Source organism: Pseudophryne corroboree, chromosome 11, assembly GCF_028390025.1.
Source record: "Pseudophryne corroboree isolate aPseCor3 chromosome 11, aPseCor3.hap2, whole genome shotgun sequence".
Classification (NCBI taxonomy): Eukaryota; Metazoa; Chordata; class Amphibia; order Anura; family Myobatrachidae; genus Pseudophryne; species Pseudophryne corroboree.
Genome location: NC_086454.1, coordinates 1,822,567 through 1,841,266, shown reverse-complemented (window position 1 = coordinate 1,841,266; position 18,700 = coordinate 1,822,567). Strand labels below are relative to the sequence as shown.

The 18,700-nt window shown below is 45.6% G+C and overlaps 1 protein-coding gene and 1 non-coding gene across 2 annotated transcripts in view; one reads left to right on the top strand and one right to left on the bottom strand.

Moving 5' to 3' along the window:
- NAT10 (N-acetyltransferase 10) overlaps nucleotides 1-18,700 on the bottom strand; it is a 184,029-nt gene that overhangs the window by 116,375 nt on the left and 48,954 nt on the right. The window contains exons 7-8 of the mRNA XM_063946085.1: nucleotides 13,927-14,041; nucleotides 13,726-13,833 (exon numbers count right to left, since the gene is read on the bottom strand). Of these exons, the coding sequence (XP_063802155.1) occupies nucleotides 13,726-13,833; nucleotides 13,927-14,041 (223 nt within the window). The remainder of the gene's footprint in view (nucleotides 1-13,725; nucleotides 13,834-13,926; nucleotides 14,042-18,700) is intronic.
- On the top strand, nucleotides 722-833 carry LOC134971081 (U5 spliceosomal RNA). Its single transcript, XR_010190225.1, has one exon. It is a non-coding gene; the product is annotated as a U5 spliceosomal RNA (small nuclear RNA).

Sequence of the window (18,700 nt, the reverse complement as noted above, 5' to 3'; positions counted from 1 at the left end):
CGGCTCCCCAGCGCTAGACACAGCGCTCCCCTGCTCTCCCGTCCGCTGCAGGTAACATGGAGAGACTACCTCACAAGCAGCGCAGCTGCAGGGGGGGTGAGGGGGAGTATGCCCATAGCAGCAGCACCATATAGCAAGGCTGCATGGGTTAATAATAGGCTGGTCAGCTTTTTAAACAGTAAGGAATAGGCTATCAATGTCATAACATATTGCATTTTTTAACCATGTTTCCTGGTATTTTCTGTTAAGGCGGCAATATAAGGCTGCAGGCAGTGTTCATATTAATGGAAGGCTAACTAAATGCAGGTATTTTACCTAGACCTGTGTTATCACTGTATAATAGGCTATTAAGCCTATATTAACTGTATAATAGGCTATTAAGCCTATATTAACACTGCAGCAGGTAATCTGTACTGTGATTTTCTGTGAAAGCATGGCATTAGGGCCATTTTAATCATTGCTGTTTTTCCAGCTTATAATTCCAGAACATTCCGGCCATACACCTCTACTCCACAAGGAGGCGCAGGGGTGTTAGTGGGAATTTTTTGGTTCAGGTTTCACATAAGTTAGCCATGTAACCCTGCCCGCCATGTAATCTGTATTTCTACATAATTCTAGAACATTCCTGCCCTACATCTCTAAGCCACCAGAGGCGCAGGGGAGTTAGTAGGAATTTGGTTCGGGTTTCATATGCCCATGTGAACTGCTTTTCACATAAAGAATACTTTGGTTTCTCTTCATATCGAATAAATCTTTCGTTTTTTTTTTACTAAAGATTTCCGTAGAGAGAAACAAGCATGAGTTTCATATGAATATGCTGTTCAGCAATAACATATATATATATATATATATGACACAAAGTCGTGCAAGTGTCTGTCTGTTGCATATTATGGTGTCTGTCTCCATAGCGAGTAAGGCTCTAGTGCAGACTAAAATTAATTTTACAGAATCCTATGTTAACATTGGCAATTCAAATTAAAAGAGCGGTAACATCGGAGTCTCGGAATGACTCCGCCAGCTCTAACAAAAGACAGTCTTTCCAAAGGGCCAATTTCCCTTTGGGTACCAGAGTGTTTATTTCACTGGTCTTATAATATTAATGCACGATTCTATGTCAAATCTCACACCGATAACTACGAGTGAGAAGGGTACATTAGTCCAGCACTCAGATAGTGCGGGGTTTTTGACAACCATACATAATCGTTTCCAAAAGGACGCGATCCGCCATTGCTAGATGCGTTTCTGTCAAACATTATAAAAACCCAGGATACATTTGGGTCACTAGAATTTATGTATGAAACAATGACGATCACGGTTAAAAGAAGCTGCAGAGTATATCTGTAAAGCTTCTGCTAACGCCGGTTACTTTCATTGTCGCTAGTTAAGCGCGACAAGGCCAGAGCTTGTTTGCTCCTAAATTTGATATATTTATCCCTTTATGATATTCAGCCATTACCGCATACAGTATACTTGTAACGGCGTTTTATCCCTTTATAAGAAACAGTCACGCCTTGTAACGACAGGACGTTACAGTCAGCAAGCCAGTGGTTTGATGACCTCTTTTACAATTGGGGAAGCGCGTCTTTACATGTTACATTTGCGAGGTTTCATGACTTCAACTCATGAATGTCTCAGCTATTTACAGCTTAAAGGACAAAACTGCCTCTGTCGAACGGTTTGGCAGGTTGCCATTTAGTCTTTGCTGGTTTATAAACCAGGCAGTAGTACTCCAACAGAGTCAGAGTTACTTATTCCCCTCTGTTTGAGCAAAACCAAACAGCTCCGTCGCAATATCAATCAGCAAGTCACTTACTACAGTTAGGAAATGGAATTTTTGCGGTTAGTATTTGCTTATTGGAGCCACAAAATTGCATAATTGCATTTAATCTTCACAATGCGTACTTACCCATTCCGGTTTGTTCATCACAGGTTCTAGCGTTTGCAAATCGCCACAACCATTAACCATTTCAGGTCTACCGTTGCTTATCGACTCGGGTATTTACCAAAGTGATGTTGGGATGATAGCTCATCTCACATAAAAACTCTGTCTCAACAGAGTTTCTCTATCTTAGATGATTTGCTCATAAGAATTTTGTCTCAACAAAGTTCCTCTAACTTGTGCTACTAAGGTATACTGCGGTAGCAGATCAAGTTCGACACTAAATGATGTCAATTCCTAGGTAAGATTATAATTTTACCTACTACACCAGCAAGAACAAATGTACATCTAGTAATTAGTGCAAAACACGCACACTAGCGGTACATTGGTGTATTCACCTATTAAGAATAAAGATGTGTGTTCAATTTAGTTCGCCACCCTTCACTCGCGTTTCCCACAGAGGTACAAGGGTGCATATACTCTAGACGAGAGTCGCAGAGGGTCAGGATTTGTAGTTAAAATCAGCGACAAAGGTTCTAAAACGGATCACGACAGATTGCTGTCGATAAATGTCCTAGAACTCCGTGCATTTTACAATGCAATACATGATTCGTTTTCAGTCTAACCAGGGGCAGTCAGACAAGGCAACGGCAGTTGCATACACAACAACCAGGGAGAACCAAGAATCCGCATGGCAATGCGGCAGGTAACTCAAATCCTCAATGGCTCAGAACACCATTATGTGAAAATGTCAAGAGATCATTCAGTGAGTGGACATCTGTTAGACAGATGATCACAACCGTCAGAATTTGGATCCTGAAAACTGGACATTAAATCCAGAGGTGTTTCATATGTGAGTCCACAGAAGGGGGTTACCCTCAAGTATACATGATGGCATCTCGCCACAATTACAAAAGCTCAGTATGTGTACAAAACAACAGATCACAAGGGCAGTGGCGGTGGAGTCTCTCACATTCATGTGGTCATTCAGCATCGTGTATCTGGCTCCGCCACGCTGCTCTCTCCGTTGCCAAAACGGATCATAAAACAGTTCGTCACAGTCATACTGGTGGTATCTCATGGGTTTCGGAGAAGTTTGCTTCTCGAATTTCCAAGGAATACTTGCACACGATCTTGGCCCGCTCATAATACGTCCAACCTGTTACATCAGGGAACGTTCTTTTACCCATAGTTACCTATGTACCTATTACCTATGTACCGCAGCTGCGGTTGACGGGGTGAGGGTTCAGACCACCCTCTTAAGAAATAGAGCATTACAGTATCGGTTATACCAACCCTGTTACAAGTTAGTAAGCCGCTTAAGGCAGCTCATTATTACAAAATTTCGTGTGCTTACATAGCTTGTAAACCTCGGAGGTTTCCAACATCATCCTTCAGGTTACCCGTATTCTGTTAAACGGGGTGGGATGGAAAACTGTGTTGATCTGCACTAAGAGTGCAGGTATCTGTGTGGTAAACTTATTTTCAAAGACGTTTGCCTCTATTTGCGTCTGTACACATCTTTCTACAAGGTGTCATCAAAGTTCAGACTCTATTTATCCCACCTACAGCGCCAGACGACTTGAGGTTGGGTTCAGATGTCTTACAGTTTTCATATTTTGAACCCTTACAACAAATGGGAATTAAGTTTCTCACTTTGGAAAACATTTTTCTTCTAGCCTTGGCTTCGGCAAGGGTTTTGGTTTCATAATTGGGGTGCCTTGTATTCCAAGCCACCGTATTTGAGTTTTCTCATGACAAAGCAGAGTTTCGGACGAATTCCGCTTTCGTATCCTTCACATCAATATACCAATAGTGGTTCCTGTGTGGACACCACATTCTAGAATTCTGAATGTGGTACACGCATTACGCGTTTATATAGGTCCCGAACGTCTACAGTACGTGATACGGATACGTTGTTTGTTCTCTATGATACTGCCAACTGGGGTTAGCCAGTTTCTCAGCAGACATTATCCAGTTGGATAATAATAATGACTACAAGTCAGGCTTACTTTAAGGCTAAGTTACAATCGCCTACGTCAGTAATAGCTCATCCCACAGGTTCTGTGGGAATGTCAGACCCAGCGGGTCGTGGAGCGTCTACGACGCGGCTACATAGCCTTTAGTGCACCACGTTTGTGCACGTTTACACGTTATGAATGGTGGCGCCATCAGCATCTAGCTTTGGGCTGCCTACTGTTACAAGTATCAAACAGCTCTCCCGCCCACGAGGGAAGCTTTGGTACGTCCCAAGAGTACTCCAGTGACCCCTAGTGGATGATAAAGAAAATAGGATTTTGGTACTTACCAGGTAAATCCTTTTCTTTGAATCCATAGGGGGCACTGGACGCCCACCCAGAGCAGTTTTACCTGGGTTGTTTTAAGCTCAAGGGAGCTTAGGGTAACAAGTTTTACTTGATTGATATTAAGCTCAGAGGAGCTTATGTTAACACATTTTCACCGATTGGTTCAAATTATAAAGTTCTATCGGTTATGGTGTCAACTGTTTAGTTGACAGTAAGGTTATGGGTCAACATTGTTGTTGTCCGTTATGTTATAGGTATTCTCCATTGTCAACCCCTCTATATCGTTCCTGTTCGCTCAGTAAAAAACACTGAGAGAGTACACTGAGGTACTCGGGGATATGGAGGAGGGGGAGAGTCCTAAATTTAAATATTCAGTGCCTTTGTTCGGCTACGCCCGTCCATATCCCAAGAGTACTCCAGTGCCCCCTATGGATTCAAAGAAAAGGATTTACCTGGTAAGTACCAAAATCCTATTATTACTTACATCTTCTATATTATGTGCGTTGTGCTTACTGTGCGTTCTGTCTGTGTGACCTGTCTATTGCTGTATTCCTTACATCTTCTATATTATGTGCATTGTGCGTTCTGTCTGTGTGACCCGTCTATTGCTGTATTACTTACATCTTCTATATTATGTGCATTGTGCTTACTGTGCGTTGTCTGTGTGACCTGTCTATTGCTGTATTACTTACATCTTCTATATTATGTGCATTGTGCTTACTGTGCGTTGTCTGTGTGACCTGTCTATTGCTGTATTACTTACATCTTCTATATTATGTGCATTGTGCTTACTGTGCGTTCTGTCTGTGTGACCTGTCTATTGCTGTATTACTTACATCTTCTATATTATGTGCTTACTGTGCGTTCTGTCTGTGTGACCCGTCTATTGCTGTATTACTTACATCTTCTATATTATGTGCATTGTGCTTACTGTGCGTTCTGTCTGTGTGACCCGTCTATTGCTGTATTACTTACATCTTCTATATTATGTGCATTGTGCTTACTGTGCGTTGTCTGTGTGACCAGTCTATTGCTGTATTACTTACATCTTCTATATTATGTGCATTGTGCTTACTGTGCGTTCTGTCTGTGTGACCCGTCTATTGCTGTATTACTTACATCTTCTATATTATGTGCATTGTGCTTACTGTGCGTTCTGTCTGTGTGACCCGTCTATTGCTGTATTACTTACATCTTCTATATTATGTGCCGTCTATTGCTGTATTACTTACATCTTCTATATTATGTGCGTTGTGCTTACTGTGCGTTCTGTCTGTGTGACCTGTCTATTGCTGTATTCCTTACATCTTCTATATTATGTGCATTCTGTCTGTGTGACCCGTCTATTGCTGTATTACTTACATCTTCTATATTATGTGCATTGTGCTTACTGTGCGTTCTGTCTGTGTGACCAGTCTATTGCTGTATTACTTACATCTTCTATATTATGTGCATTGTGCTTACTGTGCGTTCTGTCTGTGTGACCCGTCTATTGCTGTATTACTTACATCTTCTATATTATGTGCATTGTGCTTACTGTGCGTTCTGTCTGTGTGACCCGTCTATTGCTGTATTACTTACATCTTCTATATTATGTGCATTGTGCTTACTGTGCGTTCTGTCTGTGTGACCCGTCTATTGCTGTATTACTTACATCTTCTATATTATGTGCATTGTGCTTACTGTGCGTTCTGTCTGTGTGACCCATCTATTGCTGTATTACTTACATCTTCTATATTATGTGCATTGTGCTTACTGTGCGTTCTGTCTGTGTGACCTGTCTATTGCTGTATTACTTACATCTTCTATATTATGTGCATTGTGCTTACTGTGCGTTCTGTGTGACCCGTCTATTGCTGTATTACTTACATCTTCTATATTATGTGCATTGTGCTTACTGTGCGTTCTGTCTGTGTGACCCGTCTATTGCTGTATTACTTACATCTTCTATATTATGTGCATTGTGCTTACTGTGCGTTCGGTCTGTGTGACCCGTCTATTGCTGTATTACTTACATCTTCTATATTATGTGCGTTGTGCTTACTGTGCGTTCTGTCTGTGTGACCTGTCTATTGCTGTATTACTTACATCTTCTATATTATGTGCATTGTGCTTACTGTGCGCTCTGTCTGTGTGACCCGTCTATTGCTGTATTACTTACATCTTCTATATTATGTGCATTGTGCTTACTGTGCGTTCTGTCTGTGTGACCCATCTATTGCTGTATTACTTACATCTTCTATATTATGTGCATTGTGCTTACTGTGCGTTCTGTCTGTGTGACCAGTCTATTGCTGTATTACTTACATCTTCTATATTATGTGCATTGTGCTTACTGTGCGTTCTGTCTGTGTGACCAGTCTATTGCTGTATTACTTACATCTTCTATATTATGTGCATTGTGCTTACTGTGCGCTCTGTCTGTGTGACCCGTCTATTGCTGTATTACTTACATCTTCTATATTATGTGCATTGTGCTTACTGTGCGTTCTGTCTGTGTGACCCATCTATTGCTGTATTACTTACATCTTCTATATTATGTGCATTGTGCTTACTGTGCGTTCTGTCTGTGTGACCAGTCTATTGCTGTATAACTTACATCTTCTATATTATGTGCATTGTGCTTACTGTGCGTTCTGTCTGTGTGACCAGTCTATTGCTGTATTACTTACATCTTCTATATTATGTGCATTGTGCTTACTGTGCGCTCTGTGTGACCCATCTATTGCTGTATTACTTACATCTTCTATATTATGTGCATTGTGCTTACTGTGCGTTCTGTCTGTGTGACCCGTCTATTGCTGTATTACTTACATCTTCTATATTATGTGCATTGTGCTTACTGTGCGTTCTGTGTGACCCGTCTATTGCTGTATTACTTACATCTTCTATATTATGTGCATTGGGCTTACTGTGCGTTGTCTGTGTGACCTGTCTATTGCTGTATTCCTTACATCTTCTATATTATGTGCGTTGTGCTTACTGTGCGTTGTCTGTGTGACCTGTCTATTGCTGTATTACTTACATCTTCTATATTATGTGCATTGTGCTTACTGTGCGTTGTCTGTGTGACCTGTCTATTGCTGTATTACTTACATCTTCTATATTATGTGCATTGTGCTTACTGTGCGTTCTGTCTGTGACCCGTCTATTGCTGTATTACTTACATCTTCTATATTATGTGCGTTGTGCTTACTGTGCGTTGTCTGTGTGACCTGTCTATTGCTGTATTACTTACATCTTCTATATTATGTGCATTGTGCTTACTGTGCGTTGTCTGTGTGACCTGTCTATTGCTGTATTCCTTACATCTTCTATATTATGTGCATTGTGCGTTCTGTCTGTGTGACCCGTCTATTGCTGTATTACTTACATCTTCTATATTATGTGCATTGTGCTTACTGTGCGTTGTCTGTGTGACCTGTCTATTGCTGTATTACTTACATCTTCTATATTATGTGCGTTGTGCTTACTGTGCGTTGTCTGTGTGACCCATCTATTGCTGTATTACTTACATCTTCTATATTATGTGCATTGTGCTTACTGTGCGTTCTGTCTGTGTGACCTGTCTATTGCTGTATTACTTACATCTTCTATATTATGTGCATTGTGCTTACTGTGCGTTCTGTCTGTGTGACCCGTCTATTGCTGTATTACTTACATCTTCTATATTATGTGCATTGTGCTTACTGTGCGTTCTGTCTGTGTGACCTGTCTATTGCTGTATTACTTACATCTTCTATATTATGTGCGTTGTGCTTACTGTGCGTTCTGTCTGTGTGACCTGTCTATTGCTGTATTCCTTACATCTTCTATATTATGTGCATTGTGCGTTCTGTCTGTGTGACCCGTCTATTGCTGTATTACTTACATCTTCTATATTATGTGCATTGTGCTTACTGTGCGTTCTGTCTGTGTGACCCGTCTATTGCTGTATTACTTACATCTTCTATATTATGTGCATTGTGCTTACTGTGCGTTCTGTCTGTGTGACCCGTCTATTGCTGTATTACTTACATCTTCTATATTATGTGCATTGTGCTTACTGTGCGTTGTCTGTGTGACCAGTCTATTGCTGTATTACTTACATCTTCTATATTATGTGCATTGTGCTTACTGTGCGTTCTGTCTGTGTGACCCGTCTATTGCTGTATTACTTACATCTTCTATATTATGTGCATTGTGCTTACTGTGCGTTCTGTCTGTGTGACCCGTCTATTGCTGTATTACTTACATCTTCTATATTATGTGCATTGTGCTTACTGTGCGTTCTGTCTGTGTGACCCGTCTATTGCTGTATTACTTACATCTTCTATATTATGTGCATTGTGCTTACTGTGCGTTCTGTCTGTGTGACCCGTCTATTGCTGTATTACTTACATCTTCTATATTATGTGCATTGTGCTTACTGTGCGTTCTGTCTGTGTGACCTGTCTATTGCTGTATTACTTACATCTTCTATATTATGTGCATTGTGCTTACTGTGCGTTCTGTGTGACCTGTCTATTGCTGTATTACTTACATCTTCTATATTATGTGCATTGTGCTTACTGTGCGTTCTGTCTGTGTGACCTGTCTATTGCTGTATTACTTACATCTTCTATATTATGTGCGTTGTGCTTACTGTGCGTTCTGTCTGTGTGACCCGTCTATTGCTGTATTACTTACATCTTCTATATTATGTGCATTGTGCTTACTGTGCGTTCTGTCTGTGTGACCCGTCTATTGCTGTATTACTTACATCTTCTATATTATGTGCATTGTGCTTACTGTGCGTTCTGTCTGTGTGACCCATCTATTGCTGTATTACTTACATCTTCTATATTATGTGCATTGTGCTTACTGTGCGTTCTGTCTGTGTGACCAGTCTATTGCTGTATTACTTACATCTTCTATATTATGTGCATTGTGCTTACTGTGCGCTCTGTGTGACCTGTCTATTGCTGTATTACTTACATCTTCTATATTATGTGCATTGTGCTTACTGTGCGTTCTGTCTGTGTGACCCGTCTATTGCTGTATTACTTACATCTTCTATATTATGTGCATTGTGCTTACTGTGCGTTGTCTGTGTGACCAGTCTATTGCTGTATTACTTACATCTTCTATATTATGTGCATTGTGCTTACTGTGCGTTCTGTCTGTGTGACCCGTCTATTGCTGTATTACTTACATCTTCTATATTATGTGCATTGTGCTTACTGTGCGTTCTGTCTGTGTGACCCGTCTATTGCTGTATTACTTACATCTTCTATATTATGTGCATTGTGCTTACTGTGCGTTCTGTCTGTGTGACCCGTCTATTGCTGTATTACTTACATCTTCTATATTATGTGCATTGTGCTTACTGTGCGTTCTGTCTGTGTGACCCGTCTATTGCTGTATTACTTACATCTTCTATATTATGTGCATTGTGCTTACTGTGCGTTCTGTCTGTGTGACCTGTCTATTGCTGTATTACTTACATCTTCTATATTATGTGCATTGTGCTTACTGTGCGTTCTGTGTGACCTGTCTATTGCTGTATTACTTACATCTTCTATATTATGTGCATTGTGCTTACTGTGCGTTCTGTCTGTGTGACCCGTCTATTGCTGTATTACTTACATCTTCTATATTATGTGCATTGTGCTTACTGTGCGTTCTGTCTGTGTGACCTGTCTATTGCTGTATTACTTACATCTTCTATATTATGTGCATTGTGCTTACTGTGCGTTCTGTGTGACCTGTCTATTGCTGTATTACTTACATCTTCTATATTATGTGCATTGTGCTTACTGTGCGTTCTGTCTGTGTGACCCGTCTATTGCTGTATTACTTACATCTTCTATATTATGTGCATTGTGCTTACTGTGCGTTCTGTCTGTGTGACCCGTCTATTGCTGTATTACTTACATCTTCTATATTATGTGCATTGTGCTTACTGTGCGTTCTGTCTGTGTGACCTGTCTATTGCTGTATTACTTACATCTTCTATATTATGTGCGTTGTGCTTACTGTGCGTTCTGTCTGTGTGACCTGTCTATTGCTGTATTACTTACATCTTCTATATTATGTGCATTGTGCTTACTGTGCGCTCTGTCTGTGTGACCCGTCTATTGCTGTATTACTTACATCTTCTATATTATGTGCATTGTGCTTACTGTGCGTTCTGTCTGTGTGACCCATCTATTGCTGTATTACTTACATCTTCTATATTATGTGCATTGTGCTTACTGTGCGTTCTGTCTGTGTGACCAGTCTATTGCTGTATTACTTACATCTTCTATATTATGTGCATTGTGCTTACTGTGCGCTCTGTGTGACCTGTCTATTGCTGTATTACTTACATCTTCTATATTATGTGCATTGTGCTTACTGTGCGTTCTGTCTGTGTGACCCATCTATTGCTGTATTACTTACATCTTCTATATTATGTGCATTGTGCTTACTGTGCGTTCTGTCTGTGTGACCCGTCTATTGCTGTATTACTTACATCTTCTATATTATGTGCATTGTGCTTACTGTGCGTTCTGTGTGACCCGTCTATTGCTGTATTACTTACATCTTCTATATTATGTGCATTGTGCGTTCTGTCTGTGTGACCTGTCTATTGCTGTATTACTTACATCTTCTATATTATGTGCATTGTGCTTACTGTGCGCTGTCTGTGTGACCTGTCTATTGCTGTATTACTTACATCTTCTATATTATGTGCATTGTGCTTACTGTGCGTTCTGTGTGACCTGTCTATTGCTGTATTACTTACATCTTCTATATTATGTGCATTGTGCTTACTGTGCGTTCTGTGTGACCTGTCTATTGCTGTATTACTTACATCTTCTATATTATGTGCATTGTGCTTACTGTGCGCTCTGTCTGTGTGACCCGTCTATTGCTGTATTACTTACATCTTCTATATTATGTGCATTGTGCTTACTGTGCGTTCTGTCTGTGTGACCTGTCTATTGCTGTATTACTTACATCTTCTATATTATGTGCATTGTGCTTACTGTGCGTTCTGTCTGTGTGACCCGTCTATTGCTGTATTACTTACATCTTCTATATTATGTGCATTGTGCTTACTGTGCGTTCTGTCTGTGTGACCTGTCTATTGCTGTATTACTTACATCTTCTATATTATGTGCATTGTGCTTACTGTGCGCTCTGTTTGTGTGACCCGTCTATTGCTGTATTACTTACATCTTCTATATTATGTGCATTGTGCTTACTGTGCGTTCTGTCTGTGTGACCTGTCTATTGCTGTATTCCTTACATCTTCTATATTATGTGCATTGTGCTTACTGTGCGCTCTGTTTGTGTGACCCGTCTATTGCTGTATTACTTACATCTTCTATATTATGTGCATTGTGCTTACTGTGCGCTGTCTGTGTGACCCGTCTATTGCTGTATTACTTACATCTTCTATATTATGTGCATTGTGCTTACTGTGCGTTCTGTCTGTGTGACCCGTCTATTGCTGTATTACTTACATCTTCTATATTATGTGCATTGTGCTTACTGTGCGTTCTGTGTGACCTGTCTATTGCTGTATTACTTACATCTTCTATATTATGTGCATTGTGCTTACTGTGCGCTCTGTCTGTGTGACCTGTCTATTGCTGTATTACTTACATCTTCTATATTATGTGCATTGTGCTTACTGTGCGCTCTGTCTGTGTGACCCGTCTATTGCTGTATTACTTACATCTTCTATATTATGTGCATTGTGCTTACTGTGCGCTCTGTCTGTGTGACCCGTCTATTGCTGTATTACTTACATCTTCTATATTATGTGCATTGTGCTTACTGTGCGCTCTGTTTGTGTGACCCGTCTATTGCTGTATTACTTACATCTTCTATATTATGTGCATTGTGCTTACTGTGCGCTGTCTGTGTGACCCGTCTATTGCTGTATTACTTACATCTTCTATATTATGTGCATTGTGCTTACTGTGCGCTGTCTGTGTGACCTGTCTATTGCTGTATTACTTACATCTTCTATATTATGTGCATTGTGCTTACTGTGCGTTCTGTGTGACCCGTCTATTGCTGTATTACTTACATCTTCTATATTATGTGCATTGTGCTTACTGTGCGTTCTGTGTGACCCGTCTATTGCTGTATTACTTACATCTTCTATATTATGTGCATTGTGCTTACTGTGCGTTCTGTGTGACCCGTCTATTGCTGTATTACTTACATCTTCTATATTATGTGCATTGTGCTTACTGTGCGTTCTGTCTGTGTGACCCGTCTATTGCTGTATTACTTACATCTTCTATATTATGTGCATTGTGCTTACTGTGCGTTCTGTGTGACCTGTCTATTGCTGTATTACTTACATCTTCTATATTATGTGCATTGTGCTTACTGTGCGTTCTGTGTGACCTGTCTATTGCTGTATTACTTACATCTTCTATATTATGTGCATTGTGCTTACTGTGCGTTCTGTCTGTGTGACCCGTCTATTGCTGTATTACTTACATCTTCTATATTATGTGCATTGTGCTTACTGTGCGTTCTGTGTGACCTGTCTATTGCTGTATTACTTACATCTTCTATATTATGTGCATTGTGCTTACTGTGCGTTCTGTGTGACCTGTCTATTGCTGTATTACTTACATCTTCTATATTATGTGCATTGTGCTTACTGTGCGTTCTGTGTGACCTGTCTATTGCTGTATTACTTACATCTTCTATATTATGTGCATTGTGCTTACTGTGCGTTCTGTCTGTGTGACCCGTCTATTGCTGTATTACTTACATCTTCTATATTATGTGCATTATGCTTACTGTGCGTTCTGTCTGTGTGACCCGTCTATTGCTCTTTTACTTATATCTTCTATATTATGTGCATTATGCGTTCTGTGTGACCTGTCTATTGCTGTATTACTTACATCTTCTATATTATGTGCATTGTGCTTACTGTGCGCTCTGTCTGTGTGACCCGTCTATTGCTGTATTACTTACATCTTCTATATTATGTGCATTGTGCTTACCGTACGTTCTGTGTGACCCGTCTATTGCTGTATTACTTATATCTTCTATATTATGTGCATTGTGCATTCTGTCTGTGTGACCCATCTATTGCTGTATTATCTGCGTCTTCTATATTATGTGCATTGTTTTTGATAACCTCTGTAACGGATGCAGTTAATATACCGGCTGTCGGTTTCCCAGCTTTCAGGATCCTGATACCGGAATCCCGACAGCCGGTAAAATACTCGGGTGGTGTCTCCACGCCACCATCCGAGGGCGAATAGAACCCGTGGACTGGGCCCGAAGCGTGGCGAGCAAAGCGAGCCCGCAAGGGGACTCACCGCACTCGCTGCCGGTATTGCAAATGGCGAGATGCCGCTGTCAGGGATAACATACTGAACCCAGCTGTACAGCGCCTTCAGTCAATAGCGCTATACAAATAAATTATTACCAAGTCTTGTTTTATTAATGCTTCTGTCCAATGGTAAAGAGAAAGAAGAATATGCTGGCACTACATAAGTAAATTATTATTATAATTCACTAGTCATGCTGGTCAGGACCGTCACCCGTTACATTTACCTGGTCCAAGGTTTTGCAGTTCTCCACCAGAACCCCCACAGGCTGAGTGTCCTGCAGACTCAGCTTCACATCCTGCAACTCCTGCTCGTCAGGGGGGAGGGTCGTTTCCTGCAAAGGAGAACCATGGGGGTTAGATACCGGGTGCCCCAGCAGAGGAGGAGTGTCCCATAACTGACTGCAGCCAATGAGGTGCGCACATACCTGCGTCTTGGGTGGAATGGGAGTGATGTTGGCAATGTGGCTGCAGACGGGCAGTATATTCAGCTGGTCATCTATCACCACGCAGTTCTTACAGGAGGACAGGGACAAAATGAACCTGCGAAAGTCACAAGACACGTATGATGGACGGTGATGTGGTGGACAGATCGTACAGTAGCAACAGCCAGCCCTTAACTCTAGGTGTATTACTACAGCTATACTACACAGCGGCCTATGTAAGCACCATATATACACAGATAGTACGTGATGCACTCACAGTTATCATTGGTTAGGCTGCGGGAGGTGATATTGTGAATAGGGACTAGGGGGAGGGTTAGCCTGCAGGAGGGGAGGGTTAGCCCGCAGGAGGCGAGAGGGAGGGTTAGACCCTAGGGTTAGCCTGCAGGAGGGGGTGATTAGGGTTAGACACTAGGGTTAGCTTGCAGGAGGCGAGATGGAGGGTTAGACCCTAGGGTTAGCCTGCAGAAGGGGAGAGTTAGCCCGCAGGAGGGGAGGGTTAGACACTAGGGTTAGCTTGCAGGAAAGGGTGATTAGGGTTAGACACTAGGGTTAGCTTGCAGGAGGGGAGGGTTAGGGTTAGACACTAGGGTTAGCCAGCAGGAGGGGGTGATTAGGGTTAGACACTAGGGTTAGCCCGCAGGAGGGGGTGTTTAGGGTTAGACACTAGGGTTAGCTTGCAGGAGGGGGTGATTAGGGTTAGACACTAGGGTTAGCTTGCAGGAGGGGGTGGTTTGGGTTAGACACTAGGGTTAGCTTGCAGGAGGGGGTGGTTAGGGTTAGACACTAGGGTTAGCTTGCAGGAGGGGGTGATTAGGGTTAGACACTAGGGTTAGCCCGCAGGAGGGGGTGATTAGGGTTAGACACTAGGGTTAGCTTGCAGGAGGGGGTGGTTAGGGTTAGACACTAGGGTTAGCTTGCAGGAGGGGGTGGTTAGGGTTAGACACTAGGGCTAGCTTGCAGGAGGGGGTGATTAGGGTTAGACACTAGGGTTAGCCCGCAGGAGGGGTGATTAGGGTTATACACTAGGGTTAGCTTGCAGGAGGGGGTGGTTAGGGTTAGACACTAGGGTTAGCTTGCAGGAGGGGGTGGTTAGGGTTAGACACTAGGGTTAGCTTGCAGGAGGGGGTGGTTAGGGTTAGACACTAGGGTTAGCTTGCAGGAGGGGGTGGTTAGGGTTAGGCACTAGGGTTAGCTTGCAGGAGGGGAGGGTTAGGGTTAGGCACTAGGGAGAGGATTACTCTAGAAAACGTGTGTTGACATTTTGACTGTCTATCTAACAACCACCCCCAGAGCAATAGACACTAGGGGAAGGGATAGGGTTAGCCCACAGGAGGGAGGGGGGAGGGCTAGACACTAGGGCAAGTTAAGGTCAGGTTGCAGGAGAACAGGGCTAGGCACCAGAAGGGGAGGGTTAGACACTAGGGTGAGGGATAAGGTTCAGCAGTGGGGAAGGGGCGGGGCTAGGCACCAGGGGCAGGACTAGGCTGCAGGAGCGGAGGGTTAGACACTAGGGTGAGGGATAAGGTTCGGCAGTGGGGAAGGGGCGGGGCTAGGCACCAGGGGCCGGACTAGGCTGCAGGAGGGGAGGGTTAGACACTAGGGCGAGGGATAAGGTTAGGCAGTCGGGTAGGGGCAGGACTAGGCTGCGGGGGCAGGGCTAGGCTGCAGGAGAGGAGGGTTAGACACTAGGGCGAGGGATAAGGTTTGGCAGTGGGGGAAGGGGCAGGGTTAGGCTGCAGGAGGGGAGGGTTAGACACTAGGGTGAGGGATAAGGTTCGGAAGTGGGGAAGGGGCAGGACTAGGCTGCAGGAGGTGAGGGTTAGACACTAGGGCGCAGTGGGGAAGGGGCAGGAATAGGCTGCAGGAGGGGAGGGTTAGACACTAGGGCGAGGGATAAGGTTAGGCAGTCGGGTGGGGGCAGGGCTAGGCTGCGGGGGCAGGGCTAGGCTGCGGGGGCAGGGCTAGGCTGCGGGGGCAGGGCTAGGCCGCAGGAGGGGAGGGTTAGACACTAGGGCGAGGGATAAGGTTCGGCAGTGGGGAAGGGGCAGGGTTAGGCTGCAGGAGAGGAGGTTAGACACTAGGGTGAGGGATAAGGTTCGGCAGTGGGGAAGGGGCAGGACTAGGCTGCAGGAGGGGAGGGTTAAACACTAGGGCGAGGAATAAGGTTTGGCAGTGGGGGAAGGGGCAGGGTTAGGCTGCAGGAGGGGAGGGTTAAACACTAGGATGAGGGATAAGGTTCGGCAGTGGGGAAGGGGCAGGGTTAGGCTGCAGGAGAGGAGGGTTAGACACTAGGGTGAGGGATAAGGTTAGGCAGTCGGGTAGGGACAGGGCTAGGCTGCGGGGGCAGGGCTAGACTGCAGGAGGGAAGGGTTAGACACTAGGGCGAGGGATAAGGTTTGGCAATGGGGAAGGGGTGGGGCTAGGCACCAGGAGGGGAGGGTTAGACACTAGGGCGAGGGATAAGGTTTGGCAGTGGGGGAAGGGGCAGGGTTAGGCTGCAGGAGGGGAGGGTTAGACACTAGGGTGAGGGATAAGGTTTGGCAGTGGGGGAAGGGGCAGGGTTAGGCTGCAGGAGGGGAGGGTTAGACACTAGGGTGAGGGATAAGGTTTGGCAGTGGGGGAAGGGGCAGGGTTAGGCTGCAGGAGAGGAGGGTTAGACACTAGGGTGAGGGATAAGGTTCGGCAGTGAGGAAGGGGTAGGGTTAGGCTGCAGGAGGGGAGGGTTAGACACTAGGGTGAGGGATAAGGTTCGGCAGTGGGGAAGAGGCAGGGTTAGGCTGCAGGAGAGGAGGGTTAAACACTAGGGTGAGGGATAAGGTTCGGCAGTGGGGAAGGGGTGGGGCTAGGCAGCAGGAGGGGAGGGTTAGACACTAGGGCGAGGTATAAGGTTAGGCAGTCGGGTGGGGACAGGGCTAGGCTGCGGGGGCAGGGCTAGGCTGCGGGGGCAGGGCTAGGCTGCGGGGGCAGGGCTAGGCTGCAGGAGGGGAGGGTTAAACACTAGGGTGAGGGATAAGGTTTGGCAGTGGTGGAAGGGGCAGGGTTAGGCTGCAGGAGGGGAGGGTTAGACACTAGGGCGAGGGATAAGGTTAGGCAGTCGGGTAGGGGCAGGACTAGGCTGCGGGGGCAGGGCTAGGCTGCAGGAGAGGAGGGTTAGACACTAGGGCGAGGGATAAGGTTTGGCAGTGAAGGAAGGGCCGGGGCTAGGCACCAGGAGGGGAGGGTTAGACACTAGGGCGAGGGATAAGGTTAGGCAGTCGGGTAGGGGCAGGGCTAGGCTGCAGGGGGCAGGGCTAGGCTGCAGGGGGCAGGGCTAGGCTGCAGGAGAGGAGGGTTAGACACTAGGGCGAGGGATAAGGTTTGGCAGTGGGGGAAGGGGCAGGGTTAGGCTGCAGGAGGGGAGGGTTAGACACTAGGGTGAGGGATAAGGTTCGGAAGTGGGGAAGGGGCAGGACTAGGCTGCAGGAGGTGAGGGTTAGACACTAGGGCGCAGTGGGGAAGGGGCAGGAATAGGCTGCAGGAGGGGAGGGTTAGACACTAGGGCGAGGGATAAGGTTAGGCAGTCGGGTGGGGGCAGGGCTAGGCTGCGGGGGCAGGGCTAGGCTGCGGGGGCAGGGCTAGGCTGCGGGGGCAGGGCTAGGCCGCAGGAGGGGAGGGTTAGACACTAGGGCGAGGGATAAGGTTCGGCAGTGGGGAAGGGGCAGGGTTAGGCTGCAGGAGAGGAGGGTTAGACACTAGGGTGAGGGATAAGGTTCGGCAGTGGGGAAGGGGCAGGACTAGGCTGCAGGAGGGGAGGGTTAAACACTAGGGCGAGGAATAAGGTTTGGCAGTGGGGGAAGGGGCAGGGTTAGGCTGCAGGAGGGGAGGGTTAAACACTAGGATGAGGGATAAGGTTCGGCAGTGGGGAAGGGGCAGGGTTAGGCTGCAGGAGAGGAGGGTTAGACACTAGGGTGAGGGATAAGGTTAGGCAGTCGGGTAGGGACAGGGCTAGGCTGCGGGGGCAGGGCTAGACTGCAGGAGGGAAGGGTTAGACACTAGGGCGAGGGATAAGGTTTGGCAATGGGGAAGGGGTGGGGCTAGGCACCAGGAGGGGAGGGTTAGACACTAGGGCGAGGGATAAGGTTTGGCAGTGGGGGAAGGGGCAGGGTTAGGCTGCAGGAGGGGAGGGTTAGACACTAGGGTGAGGGATAAGGTTTGGCAGTGGGGGAAGGGGCAGGGTTAGGCTGCAGGAGGGGAGGGTTAGACACTAGGGTGAGGGATAAGGTTTGGCAGTGGGGGAAGGGGCAGGGTTAGGCTGCAGGAGAGGAGGGTTAGACACTAGGGTGAGGGATAAGGTTCGGCAGTGGGGAAGGGGTAGGGTTAGGCTGCAGGAGGGGAGGGTTAGACACTAGGGTGAGGGATAAGGTTCGGCAGTGGGGAAGAGGCAGGGTTAGGCTGCAGGAGAGGAGGGTTAAACACTAGGGTGAGGGATAAGGTTCGGCAGTGGGGAAGGGGCAGGACTAGGCAGCAGGAGGGGAGGGTTAGACACTAGGGCGAGGTATAAGGTTAGGCAGTCGGGTGGGGGCAGGGCTAGGCTGCGGGGGCAGGGCTAGGCTGCAGGAGGGGAGGGTTGAACACTAGGGTGAGGGATAAGGTTTGGCAGTGGTGGAAGGGGCAGGGTTAGGCTGCAGGAGGGGAGGGTTAAACACTAGGATGAGGGATAAGGTTCGGCAGTGGGAAAGGGGCAGGAATAGGGGTTCACTACGGCTGGCCGGCGGTC